Source organism: Branchiostoma belcheri, unplaced genomic scaffold (genome assembly GCF_001625305.1).
Source record: "Branchiostoma belcheri isolate BF01 breed outbred unplaced genomic scaffold, Haploidv18h27 scaffold99, whole genome shotgun sequence".
NCBI classification, from domain to species: domain Eukaryota; kingdom Metazoa; phylum Chordata; class Leptocardii; order Amphioxiformes; family Branchiostomatidae; genus Branchiostoma; species Branchiostoma belcheri.
Window position 1 is genome coordinate 966,553 of NW_017804675.1, and position 22,623 is coordinate 989,175.

At 42.6% G+C, this 22,623-nt stretch overlaps 2 protein-coding genes across 2 annotated transcripts; one reads left to right on the forward strand and one right to left on the reverse strand.

The window, feature by feature from the left end:
* Window positions 1–4,554: 4,554 nt before the first annotated feature.
* On the reverse strand, window positions 4,555–9,293 carry LOC109462123 (solute carrier family 35 member E2-like). The gene is made up of 7 exons (XM_019758621.1): window positions 9,150–9,293; window positions 7,518–8,385; window positions 6,790–7,038; window positions 6,378–6,431; window positions 6,000–6,069; window positions 5,484–5,638; window positions 4,555–4,846 (listed from the first exon to the last, which is right to left on the reverse strand). The coding sequence occupies exons 2-7, from the start codon at window positions 8,132–8,134 to the stop codon at window positions 4,660–4,662; spliced, it is 1,332 nt and encodes a 443-aa protein (XP_019614180.1). The 5' UTR covers window positions 8,135–8,385; window positions 9,150–9,293; the 3' UTR covers window positions 4,555–4,659.
* A 141-nt stretch (window positions 9,294–9,434) lies between these two features.
* LOC109462082 (transmembrane protein 201-like) lies at window positions 9,435–16,736 on the forward strand. The gene is made up of 11 exons (XM_019758581.1): window positions 9,435–9,532; window positions 10,154–10,306; window positions 10,783–10,903; window positions 11,457–11,639; window positions 12,171–12,341; window positions 12,738–12,976; window positions 13,340–13,479; window positions 13,998–14,309; window positions 14,620–15,117; window positions 15,520–15,693; window positions 16,083–16,736. The coding sequence occupies exons 2-11, from the start codon at window positions 10,179–10,181 to the stop codon at window positions 16,193–16,195; spliced, it is 2,079 nt and encodes a 692-aa protein (XP_019614140.1). The 5' UTR covers window positions 9,435–9,532; window positions 10,154–10,178; the 3' UTR covers window positions 16,196–16,736.
* The last annotated feature ends 5,887 nt before the right edge of the window (window positions 16,737–22,623 follow it).

Here is a 22,623-nt window from a genome sequence, read left to right on the forward strand (position 1 = left end):
GTTGACTTAGTTTGGACTGCTTTGTTTAATATTTAAGCAAAACTATGTGCAGATAAGATAAACAAATACATTTCTCAACACCTTAACCCCACAAATTTGATATGTTGGATTTCTTTGTAGAAAATCATTGAAAGCGGCAAACTACAAAAAACAGGACTAGTCGCTTGTGATAGATAACCCCTTCCAAGTCCTACCGCAGGGGCCGGAAAGTCAACATACAAATTCAATGAATCATTATAATGAAATTGATTGAAAACCTGTAACTTACAGCAAGGAAGACAAGGACTCATGCCCGTAGCCAGGATTTTTAATGGGGGGGGGGGCTCTTCCCACTGCTTGAGGGGACCTCCAGCGCCATAGGTTCTTAGGGGGTCCGGGGGCATGCTCCCCCTGAAAATTTTGAAAAATGAACCTTCTAAACTGGCGTTTCGTGCATTTTTGAGAGGATTACCAAGAAAAAAATCAGAGATAAATTTTTATTCAATGACAAAGGGAGCAGTTTTTCTACGATTCTAGTCCATCTTTTCAAGAAAAATCTTGGACCTTTACATAAAATGTGGACCAAAAAGTGGACCTTTACATAAAATGTGGACCAAAATGTGGACCTTTATATAAAAAGTGGACCAAAAAGTTGACCTTTGAGCCTTGTGGGGGGGTTCTTCCGAACCCCCCCTGGCTACGGGCTTGCAGGTTTGCAGTCTCAGATTTCTTGTTGTTTTCCTGGTCTGGGGCTTACCATTTCCCCTTCCACAGCAGATGGTCAGTCAACAGGGAGAAGCGAAATTAGTACAAGAAATAGGAAATATTTCTGATCAAAGCTTTGGCAAGGTCAGAACCAAAACTGATACCGACAACATCCGGGAACTCGTCAGACCCATCCGCCTATCCCATCAATCACCTGGTCTTTATCTACCCGGCATGCCCCGCGGCGTGTCAGCAGGGACGGGCTGGCTGGTTTTTGGTTGGTTGGGGAATTTTGGAGGTGATCGCCAGAAAGATCTGAGAGGAAAAATTTGAGATGTCTACGGGCTTTACTCTCCAAGGAGGATTTTATGTACTCTCCAAGCAGAGGTTTGGGTTTGGGCTTATTTTTGACCTGGTTTTTGGTAGTTCTTATCATAATTTCTTTTTTTTTTGTACTGGTATCTTCTGATTTTTTGGCATATTGGAAACTGCCCTGTCAATTTGATATTTTTGAATCTTTATTTGCATGTTTATGCCCAAGGGGCCAAATGCATACATCGGAGTATGATGTTACATGTGTATCATGCTGAGTAACATTGAATAGGAGGGCCTGCAAGCCCTTTTTCGTAAGGTGTAATCAGGCCGTTTTAGACTTCGTAATTCGTAGGCAGCCTCCGCAAAAATCAACGTAATTCGTAATTGGACATTAGCCGCAAATCGTAAAGTCGTAATCAGCTCTGAGACTTTAACGTAATTCGTAATCACTACCCCCCCCCCCCCTTCGCAGGCCCTCAAATAGGATAGAAGGATTCAAGAATGACGTAAAAGTCTAAGGAATACATTCTATCTAATCTAGGTCTTGAACTTCTTCTCTCTTCTGATACTGTCTTGCAGCCACCGAAGGATCTGCTCGGAGAATATGCGGGCCCTACAGGGAGGTTGACAGTTGTTGGAATTCAAACATCTGTGTTACTCGCCAACTCGCAGATTGGGGAAAGGGTGTCCGCCCGTCGACAAGTGGAATCTTATTGATGAAATGGGCTGATTATCTGCAATCTTCTGTCGCTGTTTATTAGCCAGGATGTCAGACTGTTTCCAGGTCCTCAATGCTCTAAATAGGCCAACATGCTAGCCAGGATGTCAGACCGTTTCCAGAGTCCACCACAGGCCAGCTCCTCAACGTAAGACCAACATGCCCCTAAGGAAATTCTACAGCTGCATGTCAATACCTTTACCGTCAACGTAAACATGATCACCAAGAAGGTTATGTTTTCAGCAGCGTTCGTGTGTGTGTCCGTCTGTGTGTCAAATCGATGATGTCCGGTTTGATTCTGGTATGAAGTCGTAAAACTCTAGTTTGCAATTTTTGCACAAGGAAAACATGACGATCTTCCCTCCCCACATCTGCTTGGAGTTCAGTTGCTCCTTGGTGGTCTGACAGCTGAGCCGGTCCCGTTCCCAGGGTACTCTCCCGCCGTTCCCTAGGTAACCCTCCCACTGCCCTGGGCACGTGCCAGCTGCGCGGGAACCTGTCACCCCGTCACCGCACCTGTCCCAAGTCTAGCGTGATGTCCCGAGGGGGAGGGGCGACTTTATCGGCAGATACACACAGCTTCTGGGCTTGATGCGATTCTACCAGTAGAGATCCCGACTAGTCGACTAGAGTCTTCGGCAACATGTTAACAGAGACTCTCATCAGGGTTTACAAAAATCCGAAATTTCATGTCAATCATGAATCAAAATTAAAAAAAGTTCTTAAAATTTACTGAAGTATGGATGTCGACAGTCAACAGTGAAACCTGAGAACCAAACATAATGCATTTTCCTTTCCCAAAACCGCCTCCACGTCTTCTACATTTTCTAAAAGAGATCATAAAAGGTTACACACTTTGATATTTAGGACAACATTAAGGTTGGCATTCATTCCCGCTTGTGTGGGGGCATGGTTGTGATGAAACAGAATACGGGTCCATTTACTTGTGAGGCTTTTAGACATTTTCTAGTCGTCTTGTAACCAGCTGATGCTACATCGATTTTAGATGCGGCGTTTGGGCTTGTATTTTGTTAGCCAGGAAGGCAGACTGTTTCCAGGTTCCTACTGGACCTCAGTTCTTCTTAGAACTAATCTGCAGTTCGTTATGAAGTCGCACGATGGCGCACATGAGCAGACCTCGAACACAAGACACGGAATCACAGAAGAAACAATGTATTTTACCGTTTGAAAAACATGATTATTTTGTGACAAATATTTTTTCAGATACATTAACATTACAAACATATTTCCACATATAACAAAATTCACCAAGCTCCTCTAGAGATACTAGTAACTAAGCAAAAGAATGCAATCTTCAGCGCCCCCTTTCTACGCATGTCGGTACTGCACTACAGCACGGATTATTCCACTTTAAAAGTTCTGGAGGGGTGGCAGCACAAATTTTTTTTTGCTCATTTAACCGAGCAGTTATCCTTTTACTAAGTACTCTGGCCTTCCAACAACCATTATCAAACTGGTGTTACAGACAATTTTTTTTACGTTTAAGGCACAGATATAAAAGCTATTTGCTTTATGTGTATGTTTGACCAAGGACATGTATAAATGTCCTTGGTTTGACCAATACATGATTGCGTACCAGTAGCTAATACTTTCCACACAAAAATTCCACCTGGTATTTCATATAACTCTTTCCTTACTTTTAACATTGCCCCTTTTAAAGAAAAATAAAATATACATTAACAGTAAGGATATCTATACATAGATTTTCAGATATGTATGTTATACACTAAGTGTAAGTGTGTTACACAAAATAAGCATTGATCTGTTAAATCATAATTTCTAGAGCAAAGAAATAATATAACACCAGTATGTTACAAGAATACATAGACTTTCTGAGATATAACTTACATAAATAGCTCACCAAAAATAAAGGAAAATAAAGTTAAAATATCCATGTCATTAGAAGACACATTACAAATATTAAACTAACCTATAACCCAAGTTTTCCCTCTTTATAATTTAGTACTATAGTGCCTGGCAAGCTTGTTGGGTATGAACATTATAATATTGCATGACCATAATGTTACTCAAATATTAAGAAATTCATAAGTACATTTCATTTTCATCAACTTATAAAGACTTCTGTACATGACAATATGGGGATACATGTACATTGTACTTATAAAGTACTATTACATGTACTAATATTACTGTGAACATTTATGAAAAAACACAAAAGGCCACTAAAAGGAACTTTTCCTTTTAAAATTTGTCAGTAAGAGAGTTTGGAATGAACGTAATTCCTCTAACCACTATCTCAAAATGATAAAAATCAGTGCAAATTCCATGAGGATATTGGAATATGTTGTATTGGAAATTTTGATTTGGAATGTTAGAACCTAGAGAAATACAGTCTGATGAAAAGTAGTGCAGACATAACATGATTTTAAAACTTTCTGTAAAATTTCACTTCCTTTTCAATCATTACATATGAATATACACCTGAACATATAGTGTAAGTGTAGCTATTTTTTCCTAACCATAATATATTACCTTTTTTATATCCACAAATACTATACAAAATTGCAGACACGTTGCGTTCTTGATGTATGATGTGTTTTGTTTCGTCCCTGCACTGAAGCATTCAGACGAAAACAAACTTCAGAATGTCATCAAACAAGAAACAACATCATACTTTTTGGAGTTAAAACTTTTGGTCCAACACAAAAAAGTGCTCTCACCTAGAGTTTTCGACCAGTCACTCTGGTCTTCCTCAGTAGACTGACCCAGTGAAGCTTGTCACATGGCTTCTTTGAAGTATGAGGAAGACCAGAGTGACTGGTCGAAAGCTCTAGGTGAGAGAACTTTTTGTGTTGGATCTAAAGTTTTAACGTCAAACATCTAACTACCAACACAGATGAACATTCATGATATCATAAGAAGTTGAAAGTCTGACAATCATGATTCTTATCGGTCCTTTTTTACGATTCTGATTGGTCCTGGATTTCCTCGGCTCTTCTGCGTTTCTCGGCATCGCATGCTCGCTGGTAGAGCACGACTCCGGCCAGGACCACCATGGACCCCAGCCCGCTCAGTACGGTTATCGTGTTGCCGAACACGAGAACACTCAGCCAGATCAGCAGGGCTCGCTTAGCTGTGTTAGCCACACTGTGCATGTGGGGAAAAAACACTGCCCATCAATTTTAACTCAGAATCTTACACCACTTTTTGTGACAGCTTTGTGTGCATGTGCAGGTGTTCCATACATACATGTGTTGGTGTGTGGCAAGTGTTTCCTTACCTGTCTGTGAGAGGTGTGTTGCAGGTGTTCCCTAAAGCCATCACACTATGCAGGTGTGTCACAGGTGTCCCTTACCTGTGTGTTCAGGTGTATGTGTTCAGTTGTGTGTACAGGTATTACCTGTGTGTGACAGGTGTATGTGTTCAGTTGTGTGTACAGGTGTTATCTGTGTGTGACAGGTGTGTTACAGGTATAACCTTACCTGTGCGTGACAGGTGATATCCTCTGCATGAGTGCGTAGGCTGTCACACTCTGTAGGTGAAACGAGACACCTGGGTGTAACAGGTGAGTGTGTGTACAGGTGTTACAGGTGTTCCTTACCTGTGTGTGACAGGTGTGTGTACAGCTGTGTACAGGTGTTCTTACCTGTGTGTGACAGGTGATATCCTCTGCATCAGTGCGTACGCGGTGACACTCTGCAGGTGTGTGTACAGGTGTGCATGTGTATAGGTGTATACAAGTGTTCCTTACCTGTGTGACAGGTGTGTGATAGGTGTTCCTTACCTGTGTGTGACAGGTGATATCCTCTGCATGAGTGCGTACGCGGTCACACTCTGCAGGTGAAACGAGACGCCGTCGAACAGCAGGGCCATGAGGATGTGTCTGTCCAGATGCCTCCTCCTGCCGCGCCCGATGTACAGCTGCTTCAGAGGGAGGTCCTGGAAGAAAGTTCAAATAAAAGTTACAATAAGTCTTTTTCCTTACACTATAAAATTAGTCCCAAGGTTTGAATTACTCACTGTTGTACCCTCACACACACTTAAAAGTCTGCACCTAAACGTACTGTATACAAAATCGCATGTTTGCAAATATTGTACAAGCAATTTGAAGAATACATGCAAAATTAATTTGAATATTATAGAGTCAGTGGTAAACACAAAAGCTCGTGAACACTGATTTTTTTTAGTCTGCAAAATTACAGGTTGCTTGAATTTTTTTCTGCAATATTGAAAATGTCTCTGCAAAATGCAGACTGCAGGTGGGTGTTTCTAAGACTGTGTAATAATCTGAGTTACTTACAACAAAGAACCAGGCTGGTACCAGGAGGACCAGGGCTGCACTACTCATGTAGAACTGCAGCTCCAGGGGTCTGTATGGGGGGAGACAGGTGGAAATACTTTAGGCGATGAAGGTTAGCCAAAAAACAGTCACCGGTACTCAAGCAACTGGATATGATTTTGGAAACGGTCAAATTCAAAAATCATATCCACTTGCTTGAGTTTTTTGGCATGTAACTACATTGTGTCATTTCAACCAGATACATAAGAATGTAAGGTTCCTATAAGCTGGGTCATAGTTTGTACTTCACATGTCTGAATATGTCAATGTCATCTAGAATTACATGTTGATTGTGCACACATTCAGTTTGTGAAAATATAACAAGATCAGAATACTCACGAATATTTATGTTTGTCATTGCTTAGCAGCTTCTTGGAGAAAACATTTTGAAAGCTGGAAAGAAAAAAAGGATGATATAATATAAGTCTGGAACGGAAATGCTGAAATTCCAACTTTTCTTTCTGGTCAGATAAGATACTAGATGGTTGCCAACAAGTTCACTACTAAACTAGACAGGTAACATTTACCTTCACTTGGTCTAGACTAACAAAGTGACGCTCAAACACATTCATATATACTAGTACAAATGTACATGGATACCAGCGCTTCTCCAACTTGTTACATACTGTAATCCAACATGACAATTACAATGGTGACAGCCATCCAGTCCAGGTCATTGACCTTATGTGTTTGGAGAAGACGAAGAAACAGGACAAAAACAACCACACTAACATCTTATTGAAGTACTTACCATTCCACGATGTTGGTAGAGATGGCAGCCATGAATCCGATGGTGTTGAAGCTGAGTTCTGAGGACGAGCAGAGCGCCAGACCCCCCATGATGGGGATGAGGGAGAGCGAGACCCAGAATCCCGTCTTCTCCCGCAGCATCATCCACGTGATGAGGACCGTGAACATCGGAGCCGTGCTCTTGATCGTTTCCACAAACGAAGCGGCGACGTTCTTCAGCGCTAGGAGAGCCAGAATTGTGGTCCCAAATCTGTGGAAACAAGAAATCTTGTACTAGTACTGTATAATGTTCATAACAACCAGTTTATGTACAGTTTATGCATAGTTTCAACTTGATCTACTCTTACTAAAAGGATAAAGATGGGGTGTTCTTCTAGGAGAGCCAGAATTGTGGTCCCAAATCTGTGGAAACAAGACACTGAATGAATCCTGAAGAAAAGCTTTATTGTACATACATACCTGCTGGGTTAAGTACAGGGCACAACAAAGAAAGAACTAAATGTACTATGTATACATTGTAACATTATTCTATTGGATATTTTGAGGCCCGCACGATAACTCTTAGAACCCATGTGATATGGCTAGTTATCACACGGGATGGAACATTACTGCTGCCCAGGTAATGAGGTACTATTACATAAATAAAGTAAATAGTCCTCTCACACTCACTGTCCTTTTTATTGTGTAGTAAAAGGAAAAAAAGGAGTGTTTTAAGAACTGTAACATTACCTGAGAACTCCGCCTATGGTCATGTTGAACAGGAAGTTCGGAGGAACAGATTTCCGCCCCGGCGCTCGCCCGATGCCCGTCTGTCCGCACGGAAGTCTCAGCTGGATAAACCCGAACACCGTCGTACACAAGATCTGCCACGCCCCCAGGAACTGAGCATTCAGGTCCATCTCTGACAGGATGTACTTGTTCAAGATCAGCGTACAGAAGCTGAAGAAGTACCACAGGAAGAGGAAGATGACAGCCCCCTTCTCTAGGAGACCCTTGTTTTCTGGAGTGGCGTCTTTCGACTCGACTTGCATCTGTGTGATTTTGATCAGCTCCTGTTCGTTGATGGTTAAGTGTTTCGGGTCGTGAAGCATCTCGGAGTGGCTGTAGCTTCGCGGAGCATCGAACGAATCGTTCGCGACGCTGCCGTCGGTTGAACCGTCCCCGAAACTAGACCGGTGGGGCAGTGTCCTGTCCGTGGAAGGGTAACGCTCATTTTCCGAGTGGGAGTAGCTTCGGGCTCGGCTGGAATGTCTGTGGTCGCCTGAGGGAGTTCGCTTCCGACCGTGATCGTTTTCGAACGAGTCCCTCCGTACTTCTGTCTCATCTTCGATGCGTACTTCTTCCATGCTTAATACTTTAAGTGTCGTCGTTTGTTTTCAAGACTCTAACTCTAAGTGTTTAAGAAACTGTACTGGAACCACTGGTACTCAAGGAATGGTTGATATGGCGTTTTGGAAGGATGTGCAGTTCTGAATAAGGAATGGAGATTTTTTGTTTGTTCAAACTTGTAGAAATTCTTTCGGGATGTTTCAAGTTTTCTTCACAGTTCAGCAGTTAGTACTGTTGGATTTAATTCTTCAGCAATAGGTGGTGGAACCTACAGAAGAAAAAACAAGTTCATTTTTTTTTACTGTTAATTTGTTTTTGTCATGCTACATTGTACAGATTGCTGAGGTATTTTGGCCAGTCTGGTAAGTTACTCACCTTCGGGAATAATCATCATAATTATAATAAGAATACTAGTAATTAGTGTCTACCAAGAAAGGAATTTTCTGACACTGTTGTCAAACATTTCAAACAACAAATATGGAGTAAAAATAGCAAGGAAAGATCATAGCCCTCCAAATCAGACTGAGAGTCCCACCAAATCTGGTCACTTCTGGTCACCATATGTTTAAATGGCCACGTAAACAGGCTACACTCCACTGATGATGCAACAACGTAAAAGTCCAACGCTGACATCATTTACCAAACATCCAACGTTATCAACTTCAAATAATGATGATGAAACTTCAAACGAACGTTGCGTGTGTATACATACACGCAAATTTACCATATGGTCATAATTCATAATTCTGAAATTTTTAATAGAATGAATGTACCGAGAAAAAATAGTGTTTACGGGCTACTTACAACAGGCAGTTTCTCGGAATAGATTGTCATCGCTGCCCTTTAATAGATATCGATTAAAAAGGTGAGAGCCAAAAAAAATACGGAAAAGTTCACTCACATAAACACACACACGGACTTAATGCAAAACAGGTGGCAGGACTGTAAACATATGGTGGCGGTGGCCACGTCAGCGCTTCTGTTTACCGCAAAAATGGTGGAAAATACGGCAGAATAAAGCTGTAGACGTACCGAATGTTGTCCCGACCCGGAGCTGTCGTGGTTTTGTAAAACACTCCTGCGTCCCGGTCGAGCTGGTTCGACAACTCGGCAACCCGGAACAGGGCGCAGCCATCTTGCCTTCCCGGCACGCACCGCGACAACTCACCTGGCGTGACCTCTGTTTGAACCCTACAAAATACCGGAAAAAATCCACAATTTCGACCTAAAACTTAAACAAAAACTTCAAAGAAATTTTCCTTTTTAAATAAATGACTCTGAACTGCATAGAAACGGGGAAATTAGAACTGTTCTTTACTATTTTTGGATGACTCGAATTTGGTGTCAGAGGTCAAATTAAATCTGCCGCCATTTTTTGACCCAAACAAAGAAGTCGCCAGGGGGGCCACGTGAAGGTGAGATTGTGTTTTAACCTGTTCTTTAACAATCTTTTTAGTATAAGCTAAGGGATTATGATGTTCTTGTGTGTCTCTTGGTCAGGGACAGTTTGGTAGAGAAGCTGTATGTGGTAATAGCAGGTCAATTTCCGTTTTATGTTTTTAAAGGTATCAAAATTAGAACATGTTTAGCCTAGTACTAGTAGCCCAAATTATGCATGATGCATTACTAGTGAATTACAGTAATTGTTTCAACCACGAACTTAATAAAAAGGCGACAAAACCCCCTTTCCCCTACTACCACAAAATTAAGTCCAAGCAAAAATAACTGAAAGTACAGTAGATCCTATATTATAGGCTATATTATGCATTTCAAGTCTGTTTCTGAAAAAAAAAAAAAATTATCAAGAAGGTTTAAACCACGTGATTTTGTACCTCCAGGTTTAAACCTAGCCTGGGTATCATCCGGATTTTGCTCCGCTATGCTTGGAAAAAATCAAGGGAGCAAAATTCGGATGGTATCCGGGCTAGGTTTAAACCCATATAACGTTAAAAGTTAAACGTTATACTAGTAAGTTATTAAAATAACTTACTAGTATTAGAACAAAATTATGTTGACTCCCCTCTATCTACCTCTAGGTTCTAACTGTGTGTTGCAGCCAGTATGGCTCAGGGGTCCAACACCACCGGCGGTGGCTTTGACTTTGGCCATGGTCACGGTACAGCAGTTGCCATGGCAACGACAGTTGGAGGGTTGCTGATCATTGGCCTCCTATTGAGGAAGGTCTTCAGGTTAGTCAACTTGTTTTTATCAAGTATCAACGTTTGAAACACTATCTCATCAGTAGATCGATCCCATGGCCTTGGCCACCTTTGTCAAAATGTTAGAAATGCATTTTAATGCCTGAGCAAAACCAATGTTGCATGATTTTTCTTCCTACGCAACATTTGAAAACGGGATGTCATCCTTAAATATGTGAATTCGACCTGAAACGAGAGGTTCTGCCAAAGACAAGTGCTGTACAAATAATCTCCAAGCAGATCATACGGTAGCAACTTAGTATCCATTGGCCAGAGGAGTGTCCATTAGCCACTGAAGTGCGGCCAATGGATACTGTCCGGCTAATGTATACTACCTGGCCAATTTAATACTGTCTTTTGTGGCCACTGAAAGATCTATTTGGAGATTAGTGCACAACTTATATTACTTGTGTGCAATACAGATACTAGTATGCTTGTATAATTGATGAAATGTTGTTTACCTGCAGAGCTCCCCCTAGTGATGTAGAGGTGAACTGCTGGTTCTGTCAGACAGACTGCACAGTTCCTAACGGCAACCAGAACTGCTGGGACTGTCCTCACTGCGACCAGTACAACGGCTTTCAGGAGGTATGTCTTACTGTAGTTGTACTGTAGTTGTAGTGTAGTTGTACTGTAGTTGTAGTGTTGTTGTACTGTAGTTGTAGGGTTGTTGTACTGTGGTTGTACTGTAGTTGTGCTGTAAGAACTGCTGGGACTGTCCACACTGTGATTAGTACAACGGCTTTCAGGAGGTATGTCTTACTGTTGTTGTACTGTAGTTGTACTGTAGTAAAGCTTTATTGTATGTGAGAAGTCACTGAGTCCTGCTGGGACTGTAATACAAAAGAAATACAAAACATGTACCGGTATTCCCTGGTATTTGCGATGTCATGGTTTCATTGTGAAAATATTAATGCATAAGTTCAGTACCTGGTATATCCTGATGAAAGCTTCTGAAATATCAAAAACAGTTACTCAAGCAACTGGATGTGATTTTGGAAATGGCCAGACATTTCAGGTAGCATCCACTACCTTCTAAAGCTTCTGAAATATTAGCCAAATCAAAGTGTTTAGATTGTGTTAACAACTTGATTCTTGATTCTGAGGAAGTATGAATCCTACTTATGAATCTGTATTCCAGGACGGTGACTACAACAAGCCCATCCCAGCCCAGTTCCACGAGGAGCTGAACTATGCCCAGGTGTCGGCTGTCCCTGCACCTGATGCCACACCTGCGCGCACCTGGAACATCCTGTGCCCCAGCTGCAACAGGAAACAGGTGCTCAAGGTGCAGCAGCTGGCTGAGTTCGTGCCCACAGACGAGGTTTGTTCATCATCATCATCTTCCATATTGCTCAGCCCAATAGCAATTGGATTATTAGCAGCTGCACGTGTGTTAGATACAAAACAAGGGACAGGTACAAATAAAACATAATAACTGTCTCTGTGGGTGTAAAAGACAAGACAAGTGCATTTAGTGCATTAGTAATATATGTACAAGATCAACCCACAGGACAGAGACAAGTGGTGAGCACCATCAAGCCCCAGATGTATTGTGCAAGCACGTCTAACCCTCGGAAGATGGGGAACAACAGACGATAAACCAGACAGTTAGTGAGTGAGTGAGCGTACAATACGTGTAGGGGCAACTCAATGCGGCAGGGACCTCACCAGTCCAGTTTTGAATGCCACACCAGGCACAAGTTCATTCCACTTTTTGATGGGAGAACGAGAGCCTGTCGTAGTCGGTACTGAAGCAAACACGCTACCGTTTACGCCACACGACCCCACATTGCTTACATTGTCTATGAATGAAAGGAGTGTCATGCAACATATGTATTCTTATTTTTACCAGGCTACCTATGATGAGGAAGTAGAGGCCTACAGCTGGCATCTGGAGCAGCTGCACCAGGTGTGTGGGCCCTGCCAGGTGGCTGTCGGCTGCCACCTGCGCAGACAGGACCAAACTATCCTGGCTGACTTCATGGGGGGGCGTCTGCGGAGATTCCATCCCCGCAACTATGCTGTGAGTCTCAAATCATCTCAAGCATTTCTCAAAAACTTTGCTTTGTTGAGCCTTTGCTTATTCATGAGAAGCTCAAATTGGCCTGCGGACTGCTTTTCACTGATGTCATAAGGGAGGAGGTCAGACAAAATATGTAACCATTTAAAGTATCATTTAAAGTCCTAATAAATCTATACACATGTACATACATGGTACAAAATACATACATATGAGTGAGAGCTGATATATGGTCATTTTGGGCATTTCTGATTGCTGTTAAGAGTCTTAAAAAGTTAAAGGGGCCATGTGTGTATCTGGTGGTAGACTGTTCCAGACTATGGGTCCATTTTAGCCTATGGATCGATTGTACTCCTTTTCAGGAATATGGGCTTATGCAGTACCTTTTCTATCCAACAGGGGGCTCTGCTGACTGTGAAGACCCCAGCACACATCACCATACTGAGACTGGTAGCAGCCACAGTGGCAGCCCTGCTACTGCTGCTGAACCTTCTCAGGAGTAAAACATTACCAGCAAACCTGCAGGAGAAACTACCGGACATCCTGCGTGATTTTGCAGAGACAGACTCTGTGTACACTGTGGTGTTTGTGGGCCTGTTTGTCAAACTTACTGCTGTGTTACTGGCAGGCAAGGACAGGTGGGTTTACTACAAAAGTAAAAGGAATGGTTGAAAGTTTCCATGTACATGTATTTATAAAAATGTTCTTCACCTGTTTATCCAAAATCCAAAACTTCACACGCATTGAACCTAATGTAATAATGGGGTTCAAGCGCCACTAACTGATATCCTTTCCAACTGGTTTGGACCTTTTTGACTATTAGATGTTGGTGCACTTGTGGCGTAAGCTGGCTGCCCGAGAGTCAGGGTTTTTCCTGTTTCTATTCGCTCCTGTTTGTTTTACTATAATACCTTGTGAAAATTTAGTTCTGTTTCTCTTAAAGTGGATTTAGATGTGAAAATATTTCTCAGGCATATATTTTTGATAATGTTTATTTTCAGGTTAAGAAGCAGAGATGCGCTGTGTGTGTTGCTGTGGCTGCTGACCCTGGTGGTACACATCCCCTGGGGTGTGGGGAAACTTGCCCCAGGGGTGGGGATGGTACCCCCCGTGGCCCAGACGTGGAGCTATGTAGCCATCAGTACATCCAGCCTCCTGGCCACTCTACTCTGTGTCTTTGGGAAAAACAAGAAAGTGCAGCAGCCAAAAAAGACAGAAACTTTAAGGTGATTTTTTTTGTTTGTCTTTTCGTGGCTTCCAACTTTTCGTCGAACTTCGAAGCATTGATGTCATTTTTGAATAGGATTTAATGTATATTTGAATATAATTTGATTTGATATTTTACTGATCCTTCTACAGTGTATACTAAATCATCACTGAATGATTTTCCCCCCACTTCCATTTTTCTGTAATTTTCTTCAACAGTCTTTCTAGGAATGGAAGTTACAGAAAGTAATTTCAGTAATGTGAGAGGTACTAAGAAAAACAGCAGTACATGTATATTGCATATATCTGCAAGGTTTCGTTTCCTTTCCCCTTCTTTCCCACCTTTCTACATTATGTGAATTAATTATGAAAGTAAAATGTTAGGCAATGCTTTTCTTGAATGTCTTTCCTTGCCAATGTATGTTTGTAATTGTAAGAAATAACAATTTGAAGGATTCACTTTAACACTTAAAATCACCATTTCTTCCAGACCCTTGTCTCCATGGGGAAGTGATGCATCCTATCTAAGTGGGTCTCCTCCAAGTGTTTCTTCCACACTCAGCACCTCAGCCTACTCCACACCCAGGCCTCGGTCACCTCTTCACAGTGTCCGCCAAAACCCCAACAGAGCCCCAGACAGCTTCGATACCCTGTCTATAGGGAAGCACAGTGTCGGCCAAACCCCCAACAGACCCCCTGTGCCCGACAACTTTGATACTCTCTCTATAGGGAAGCACAGCTGTAGAAGTTCATACAGTCACTCAGGTATCATTTTTTATACACATTCTTTGTCTATGACTAAAGTTTAGTCCATATAAGTTGTATAAGTTGATATTAGTAGATGAACAATAGTACATAATGTTATCTTAAAAGATATACTAGTAATTTTGGTTTTAAGTGTTATAATATAGTATTGTTAGTGTTCTGTACTCCATGTCTTTCATGCCCGAGATCACATATGGTCACATGTGTATGTCTGAAACTGATGGTATACAATTGGAAAGACAATCACAATAATCATCATTTCCTCATTGAAGGCAGACCTAATTCGATTTTTCTCCACCCCTCTCCACAGGACCATTTGGTTTCTCCCACGACTCGCCAGCTTCCCTGTTCTCAGGCTCCAGAAAAACCTCGCCACAGTTTACAAACAGTCCGCCACGACTCGACACAACGTTGCCAGAAACTAGCAGAACTTCGCTACAATTCGATACAGGCTTTGGTGGCGTTACGCAATCAGGGAGAAACTCGCCACAGCTTGACTCAACTGTGACGAGAAGTTTGCCACTTTTTGATACAACGTTGCAACCGCAGTTTGGTAAGAGTCCGCAATTCGGGAGGAACTCGCCACAATTTGGCGTTCCGACGAGCTGGGTTCGCTACAGATCTCAACGACCAATCATCAGCCCGGCAAAGTTCCAACCACCGTCGCGGCGCGCCCGACAGAGCCCATCGCGCGAGCTGATTGGTGTAAAGTCGCTCAGTATCCATGACGATGGAGAAATCAGGAGGAGACCTCGTCAGCTGTTCTCGGACGGGGACCAACCACTAACAACCGCACTGGAGCAGGAAGGTGAGGGATGGGTCATTACTGATACTGAAGGGGTCAGGTCTTGGAGAGTACAAGACCTTGAATTGATAATACATGTTATTTACTCCATTTCTTCATATTCTTCTTCTTCTCCAAATAAATAAGATCAATGACCTGGACCAGATGTCTGTCACCATGGTAACTGATGCTGTACAATATAGCATAGGTGTTGGATTACATTATGTTATTGGCATCGTCATTGTCATTATGTAGCAAATTGCAGGATGGGCTGGTCACCATATCAGTATATTATGTAAGTATGAGTATGAGTAAGAATAAATAGAGCAGTGTGTTAGGTTATACCGAGGTAAAAATTATGCATTTGCTTTTCAATTGTTACCTTTCGAGTTTACAAAATGTGAAATATAGATGTGTTTTGTCCAGCCGATGCCCAATATGAGACGTCGTCTGCGTACGGCAGCGCGAGCGTTTCTGGTAGCGATGCCGGCAGCAGCGATGGCGGGAACACGACATCGTCCTGCCGCGTACACAGCACGACCTCTGACCCCGCGGAGAACCTCTGGCGACCTGTTACGCAGACGGAGAAACCTTCAAGAGGTGGGCAGACAACTTTCAGGGTCATTCAAGGTCATAAAAGTACTGGTAATAACAGTTGTCTGGTATTGAAGCTTACCATTCGTTGAGCATTGAAGGCCCCTTGTATACAGTTCATTTCTGGACCATACTTTGTACATGTCCAGACATGTTTTGTTTATGTCAGTGGCCTTCAGCTTTCACATAATTGTTCATTGACCTACAGACACACCAGAAAACTCATATACATTTAAGTAGCTTAAGCCATTCTGTATCTTTATTGGTTTAGCCAGTAAAACTGCCCTTCTGCATAACACACCAACTTCGAAATTTTGTTATATTCTCTCCCCAGCTCTTTGATGAAATGTTGTTGCCAGAAATATTGACTTTAACTCCCTGTTTTGTTGTTACAGGTGCAGCTGGAAGCTCCTTCCTATGGAAATGGTTGTTTGGCCTGAGTGTGGGCTGTAACACAGTACTGGTGGCTTATGTCGTCATGCAGTTTTTGTCAAACTATCAGTCATAAAAAAGTGTGTCCGAAAAGAAGAACAGTTTTTGTTGACCTATCAGATGTACATTGCATGTGAGAGAAACAAAATGTACCATATATTTTGTTGCATTTTTTTTTACAAGAGTTCTTACTTTTATGAACAAATATCTGAACAAAATTACTGATATTTTCCTACATCTACAACCTCAATGTGCCTGGCAGAACGTGTTGGAAAGATTTGGGTCAGGATTTCTGATAAGAGCAAACATGAAAATTGTGACTTTCTTTGTTGAAAGCTGCATTTAGCAGTTAGATCACTGCAGAATCATCCAAGATGTGAAATGTGGCAAGATGTGAAATGGCATCTTGGGGAACCAGTTATATCTCTCCACAATTTACCGTATCAGAATTATTTGTATCAAACTGTATGGTATAGTGCAGTACTGACATGCATAGATAGGGGGCGTCCAAGATTGTGATCTGCGACTTACTAGTACTTATTTCTTAGCCTCTACCAGAAACCGCGGATCGCTGGAAAAATAGTAGAAATCGGCCGAAATAAAGGAATAATATACCAGGGGAGGTAGCCGGCCAGAGAAGATCCAATTCACGACCCGTGGGTCGATTTCTACTATTTTTCCAGCGATCCGCAGTGCCTGGTAGAGGCTACTTATTTCTTAATCTCCAAGCAGATCCTAGGGTGGCAAAAGACAGTATCCATTCGCCAGAGAGGGTCCATACGCCACCCAGGGAATGGATACTGCCTGGCCAATTGGATACTGTCTTTTGCCACCCTAGGGTCTGGACTCTGGTTGGAGATTAGTTATTTCTATTGATGAGCTTGCTGTTTGATAACAGCGCAATCAATAAATGGGTTTTGTCCTTTCACATGGGTCAATGCTTCTTAACAAAGTCTAATATTTTCTGACAGGAAAATTGTTGAGATGCTTATTTCAGCCGAATTATCGAGTAACTGGGTCATACATATCAAATATCGTGTTCAGAGTAGTGAACACACAATTAGATGTCTGGATATAGACAGGTTTTGTTCCCTTGGATGGGTCAACAGTTTTCAACAAAGAGCCTGATATTTTTGGCATGAAAAGATTTGAAATGCTCATCTTAGCTCAATTATGGAGCGTCCGGGTCATATGCAAAAATTAAATGTCGAGGTTGAAGAATTGAGGGGTCAACGAACTGTCTGAGTTATGTGAAGGTTTTTTTTAACCAAAAAAATATGATCATGAGCTGTTTAAGAAGATAAGGATCACATTCTTCAAATACTGGTAGAATGTCATCTGTTCCTAAGTTAACACCACAGATACTCTTTATGTCAACCACTATTCTTCAACCTCCAGGTTAAATTATACTCTAACTTTAAGCATTCAGAAGATAAACTTTCTGGTCTAGTCTTAAAATTTGTATTCAAATTCAAAGCTGTCTTCGTATGCGTTGTTTTTTTTTTGGTCAGAATACCAATCTTCGAGACTGTAGCACTGTTCAAGGTAATCTCTCCAGAACATCTTTCATCCAGTTCGACCAGTTTCTACCATATTTGTAATCTCCAAGCAGATCCCTTTCGGTGGCAAAAGACAGTATCAAATTGGCCAGGCAGTATCCATTAGCCAGAGAAGGTCGCCAGCCACCGACGGTGGGGGTGGGGGGAGCGACAAAAAAAACGGCCATATATAAAAATGTAACGATCATTCCCCCTCAACATCTGCTTGGAGAGTACCATTTTTGGTCATTGACCTTTCTGCCTGCTGTCCAACCCCAGCAGGGGGGGGGGGGATTTGAAAAGACGATGAGATTGACGACATTTTGTTATCGGTGTCCTGAGATGCCCTGTCTGGGGATCTTGCCAGAACAGTTCATTAACGCATCATAAATACACTCCATATAGATGGGTGCGGTCTGACTGACTGTCCAATGAACACAAACAAAATGGACACAGTAGACAGGTGGTCGTTATAGACAAAATTCTTAACGCTTAGAGTAGCTAAAGAGTAGCGCCACTACAAGTGACCACAGTGGTCCTTATAGGAGAGGTGGTCATTGACACAGGATTGACTGTCATCGTTTCAACATTTCGGCCAGGTCATCTAAGGACACAGGCGACAGTTTTGTTGTCTCTGTCCTTAGATGCCCTGTGTTGTGTAATTTTCTCAAAACAGTAACTTAGTAACACATCATAAATCCAGGTTATGTAGATAGAAGAAGAATAGTTTTATGTAGCATCGTTAACCGTTAACTAGAAAGAGGACACATTTCTCGTAACGCAGACCTGGACACTGCACAATAATGACATTTGGCAAGCTAGGATTCTAAATGCTATAAAAGTCTACTATAAAAGTGCCACCAAAAAGTGACCACTGTGCACGTACGTACGGTGGTCATTAGTACAGGTCTGACAAAGTGTGGTGGGTTCTTTAACGTGCGATGGGTATGGCTCTCCCCAAACACGGGACCTCCATTTAACGTCCTATCCGAGGGACGTCCCTAACCGAAGCTAGGTACTCATTTACACCTGAGTGAAGTGAGGAAAGTCGTGTTAAGTGCTTTTCCCTAGGGCACAACATAAGTGGCATGTCAGGACTCGAACCCGGGACCTCTTGGTCATTAGCCAAACCGCTACCACTACGCCATGCGACCCCACAGGAAGTCATGCATAATGAAGTCAGTGTGGCCTTAAGCACAATGCATAAAGACGTCATAGTCGACGTCACTACTAGCATCCCGGTGTGTAGAAACAAAGGGGGCCTGCATGCCCTTTTTCGTAAGGCGTAATCAGGCCGTTTTAGTCTTCGTAATTCGCGTAGGCAGTCGCCCCAAAAGTCAACGTAATTCATAATAGTACACAGCCGCAAAGCGCAAAGCGTAAAGTCGTGATCAGCTCTGGAAATTTAACGTAATTCGTAATCGGCGGCGAAAATTTTGCGTAATTCGTGATCACTGACCCCCCCCCCCATTCAGGCCCTCAACAAAGACTAGAGACGTCAACAACAAATCACAGCTGAATTTTGCCTCTGGCTGGAGTTACTTCCAGCATTAGGCAGGACCCGTGCAGGTCAAGTGAAGGTCGCCAGACAACACTAGTCTCTGTTAGTCGACTGCTCTATTAAATTAATGTGGGTGCTGAAAGAACAGATATACTGATCATTGAACCATCTCAACGAAAGTTTTCCTGTCAGAAAATATTATGACAACTTGTACGCCAAATGTGCACGGCTTGGCCTCTACTAGGCTTCGGGAGGCGCCTGGAAAGAGTAGAAATCGGCCAAATAGAGAGATAGCATGCCGGGGGAGTTGGGCGGCAAACTGTTCTCTCCAGCAGACCAACTCCCCTGTCATGCTGTTTCTCTCTTTGGTCGATTTCTACTCTTTCCAGCCGCCTCCCGAAGCCTGGTAGAGGCTAGACACGGTTGCAAGTTGCCACTACCGGAAAAATCATACTCTTGAGCGGACCAACTCAACTGGCATGTTATCTGTCTATTTGGCCAATTTCTACTCTTTCCAGCCGCTTCTGAAGCCTGGTAGAGGCTAATCACATAGCTGGTCCAAAGAAATCTGCTTGGAGATCAACTCACTCATAAAATTCCCAATAGCAAGGACAAGTCTAGCTCTTAGCTCTCCTATCTGCATACTTCATCTAATCATACAAAATTGCCCGCCTTTTGTATGTGGGAAGTGGCCTGTGTTAAGTTTACAATGGGAAGATTGCTAGCCATGGGGGTGTGGGGCATTTGCTTGGCGTATACTAGTATTACTATCATCTAGTACTTGTTGCTACTCAAAGTATTTGCCCGGCTTTAGTGCTCTTTTGAAAGGCGAATTCCAGTGTTGCCATACATATAAATCAGTGTTCCAGGCGTTTTTGTATGGACTCAAAAATGACCTCGGAATTTGTGCATATTTTGAGGAGGGGGAGGGGGCATTTGCTCGGCGTATATTTACTAGTATGTAATACCAGAGAGCTTTAAACGTTGTTACCCGAGCTAGATACCCGAATTTAATGCTGCTTTATATCATATTCCAGTATTACTACATATAAGCATGGAGGTAAAATTTTACCTCCATGATATAAGTCATTTTTTTTCTAGATGTTTCTATGTGAACTCAATGACCTCGGAATTAGTGCGTAAGCCTCTTGAACATTTATCACTGTCAGTGACATTTCTTTCGGGGAGGGGGGGGGCATTTGCTCTGCGTATACAAGTACTATATTCCAACATGTAATCACAAGACGTGGTGACATCACACTCAAGTATTTTTCAACTTATATTAATGCCGCCACCAACACGGGACAATACAATACTCATTTTCACCTGAGCGAAGTGCGGAAAGTCGTGTAAAGTATGTGACAAGGTATGTGACATGTCAGGATTCGAACCCGTGACCTGTGAAGCATTTACCACTGTCAGTGATGGGGTCACCAGGTGTCCTCTCTTCAAAACAAACCACTCAAGTAAAAACATCACGACATTTCGTCACGGCCTTTCAGATTGTTAAACACAAACAGGGCAGCCAGACAACACGTCAGAGAGTGTCCAACCAACCGCATGTACCAATGGCCCGAAGATTATCGTGGGGTCGTGTAGTGTAGCGGTAGAGTGCTCGACTCGGAACCAAGAGGTCCCGGGTTCGATTCCTGACATGCCACCGATCTTGTGCCCTTGGGAAAGATGTCCTTCAACCCTGGAACCTTGAACGGGGGTATCAGAGGAGGTCAACACGAGAGACAATGATGGGTTCTTCTTCTTAATCTCCAAGCAGATTCGGTGGGGCAAGGGGACTTTATGTTGGCCGCCTGTATCCAACGTTCGCCCCACGAGTGGCCAATGGATACAGGTGGCTAACATAAAGTCCCCTTGCCCCACCGAATCTGCTTGGAGATTATGTTCTCCTCCCCTCCATCAGTGAGCGGAGTTCTGCTGTGGTGATGCTTCTGAGCCCAGCATCCCGCTTCAGGGTGTCGATGAAAGTTATAGTTCTTGTGCCCCTTCTCTCCCTTCCGTCTGCCGGCTCTATTTTTTTCAAAGAAAAGCTACAGAACTTGGCAATTCCAAACAACACTTCGTTGTACAATTCACAATGATAAGAGCTACAAACGTACGTTTGCGCCAACGAAAATATTCCAATAATCTTAAAGTTATAGTGAAAGTATTGATTTTTAATTAGGCTTGCCCTTAAGAATCTAAAAGGTCATAACAAAATGGCGGAGGTGTTTTGAACACCTGGTGTCAGTGGGGGGGGGGGCACAGGTGTCAGTGACCTCACTTCTGGGACACTGGCCGACAGTAACACCGGAGCATACCGACGAGGTTAAAAATCAGAAGGTCTCTTGTAATCAACATTCTTTGAACATACCCCTAAAGCCCCTGTAACACACACTGCGAAGATATGCCACAGTGGCCCTACGGTAGTATGTAGTTACCTTCGCCAAGAAGGTTATGTTTTCGTTGGCGTTCGTGTGTCTGTGTGTGTGTGTGTGTGTGTGTGAGCACGATAACTCAAGAAGGCTAAGATGGATTGTCTTGATACTTGGTAGGTGGGTAGGTCTTCATGAGACGTGGAACTGATTAGATTTTGGGCCCCCTAGCGGCTTGTTATGGTACTGCAGCTGAACTTCCGGTTTTGATATCTCGTGATCTAGACATGCTAGGGTGACAAAATTTGGATGGAAGGTAGCTCTTGTGCTGGGGAACAAGTGACGTGAGTTTGGGCCCCCTAGCGGCTTGCTCTGGGACTGCAGGGACATTAGTTGAAAAATGTTTAAAGGCGGATAACTCAAGAACCGACTGATGGATCGTCGTGATTTTTAGCATGTAGGTAGCTGAAGCGATGCTTGACATAATGATATTACAATTATGCAAATATTAATGTAATTTGCATAATTAATGAGGAAATTCTATAAATCAGCTGCATTCCATGATAGGACGATTCAAGCTTGTGACATGTAATTCAGAACGGCAGAAATACAGGCAGATATTGATTATGCAAATGAAGACTTAATTTGCATAACAAGAAAATGTTATAATTACATAGTGGTAATGTCTGGAATTTCATACTTGGGATATTTGAAACTTATGTGAAGGTGAACATAATTAACATAACTTATTCAAATAAGGAACTCATTTGCATAATTTATGAGAACATGCTATAATGGCATGCATTGATAAGATAAGACTTCTTGTGTAGAATATGATCAACAGAAATAATTGATGCAATATAGGATCCTATTTGCACAATCAGGGGGATTCATCTATAATTTCTTAGTCATAAAGGCTAACATCATTTGGCGAAGGTATGAGATCGTGGAACTCTAGTTAGGTATGTAGTTAGGCCAGTGTTCGGTATTCGGAAGGCCAGATTCGGCTATGTGTGACTAGCCTCTACCAGGCTAGGGGTGGGGGGGGGGGGGGTTGGGGTGGAAAGAGTAGAAATTGGCCAAATAGACAACTTGC

Bases quoted from the DNA above. Each gene is read 5' to 3' on its own strand.
- LOC109462123 (XM_019758621.1), bottom strand. From the start codon at position 8,134: ATGGAAGAAGTACGCATCGAAGATGAGACAGAAGTACGGAGGGACTCG. The intron at 6,070-6,377 runs GTGAGTATTCTG...CCCCCCATACAG, and splicing joins AATGACAAACATAAATATTC to ACCCCTGGAGCTGCAGTTCT. The intron at 4,847-5,483 runs GTAAGGAACACC...CCACATGCACAG, and splicing joins ATATCACCTGTCACACACAG to TGTGGCTAACACAGCTAAGC.
- LOC109462082 (XM_019758581.1), top strand. From the start codon at position 10,179: ATGGCTCAGGGGTCCAACACCACCGGCGGTGGCTTTGACTTTGGCCAT. The intron at 12,342-12,737 runs GTGAGTCTCAAA...TCTATCCAACAG, and splicing joins TCCATCCCCGCAACTATGCT to GGGGCTCTGCTGACTGTGAA. The intron at 14,310-14,619 runs GTATCATTTTTT...CCCTCTCCACAG, and splicing joins AAGTTCATACAGTCACTCAG to GACCATTTGGTTTCTCCCAC.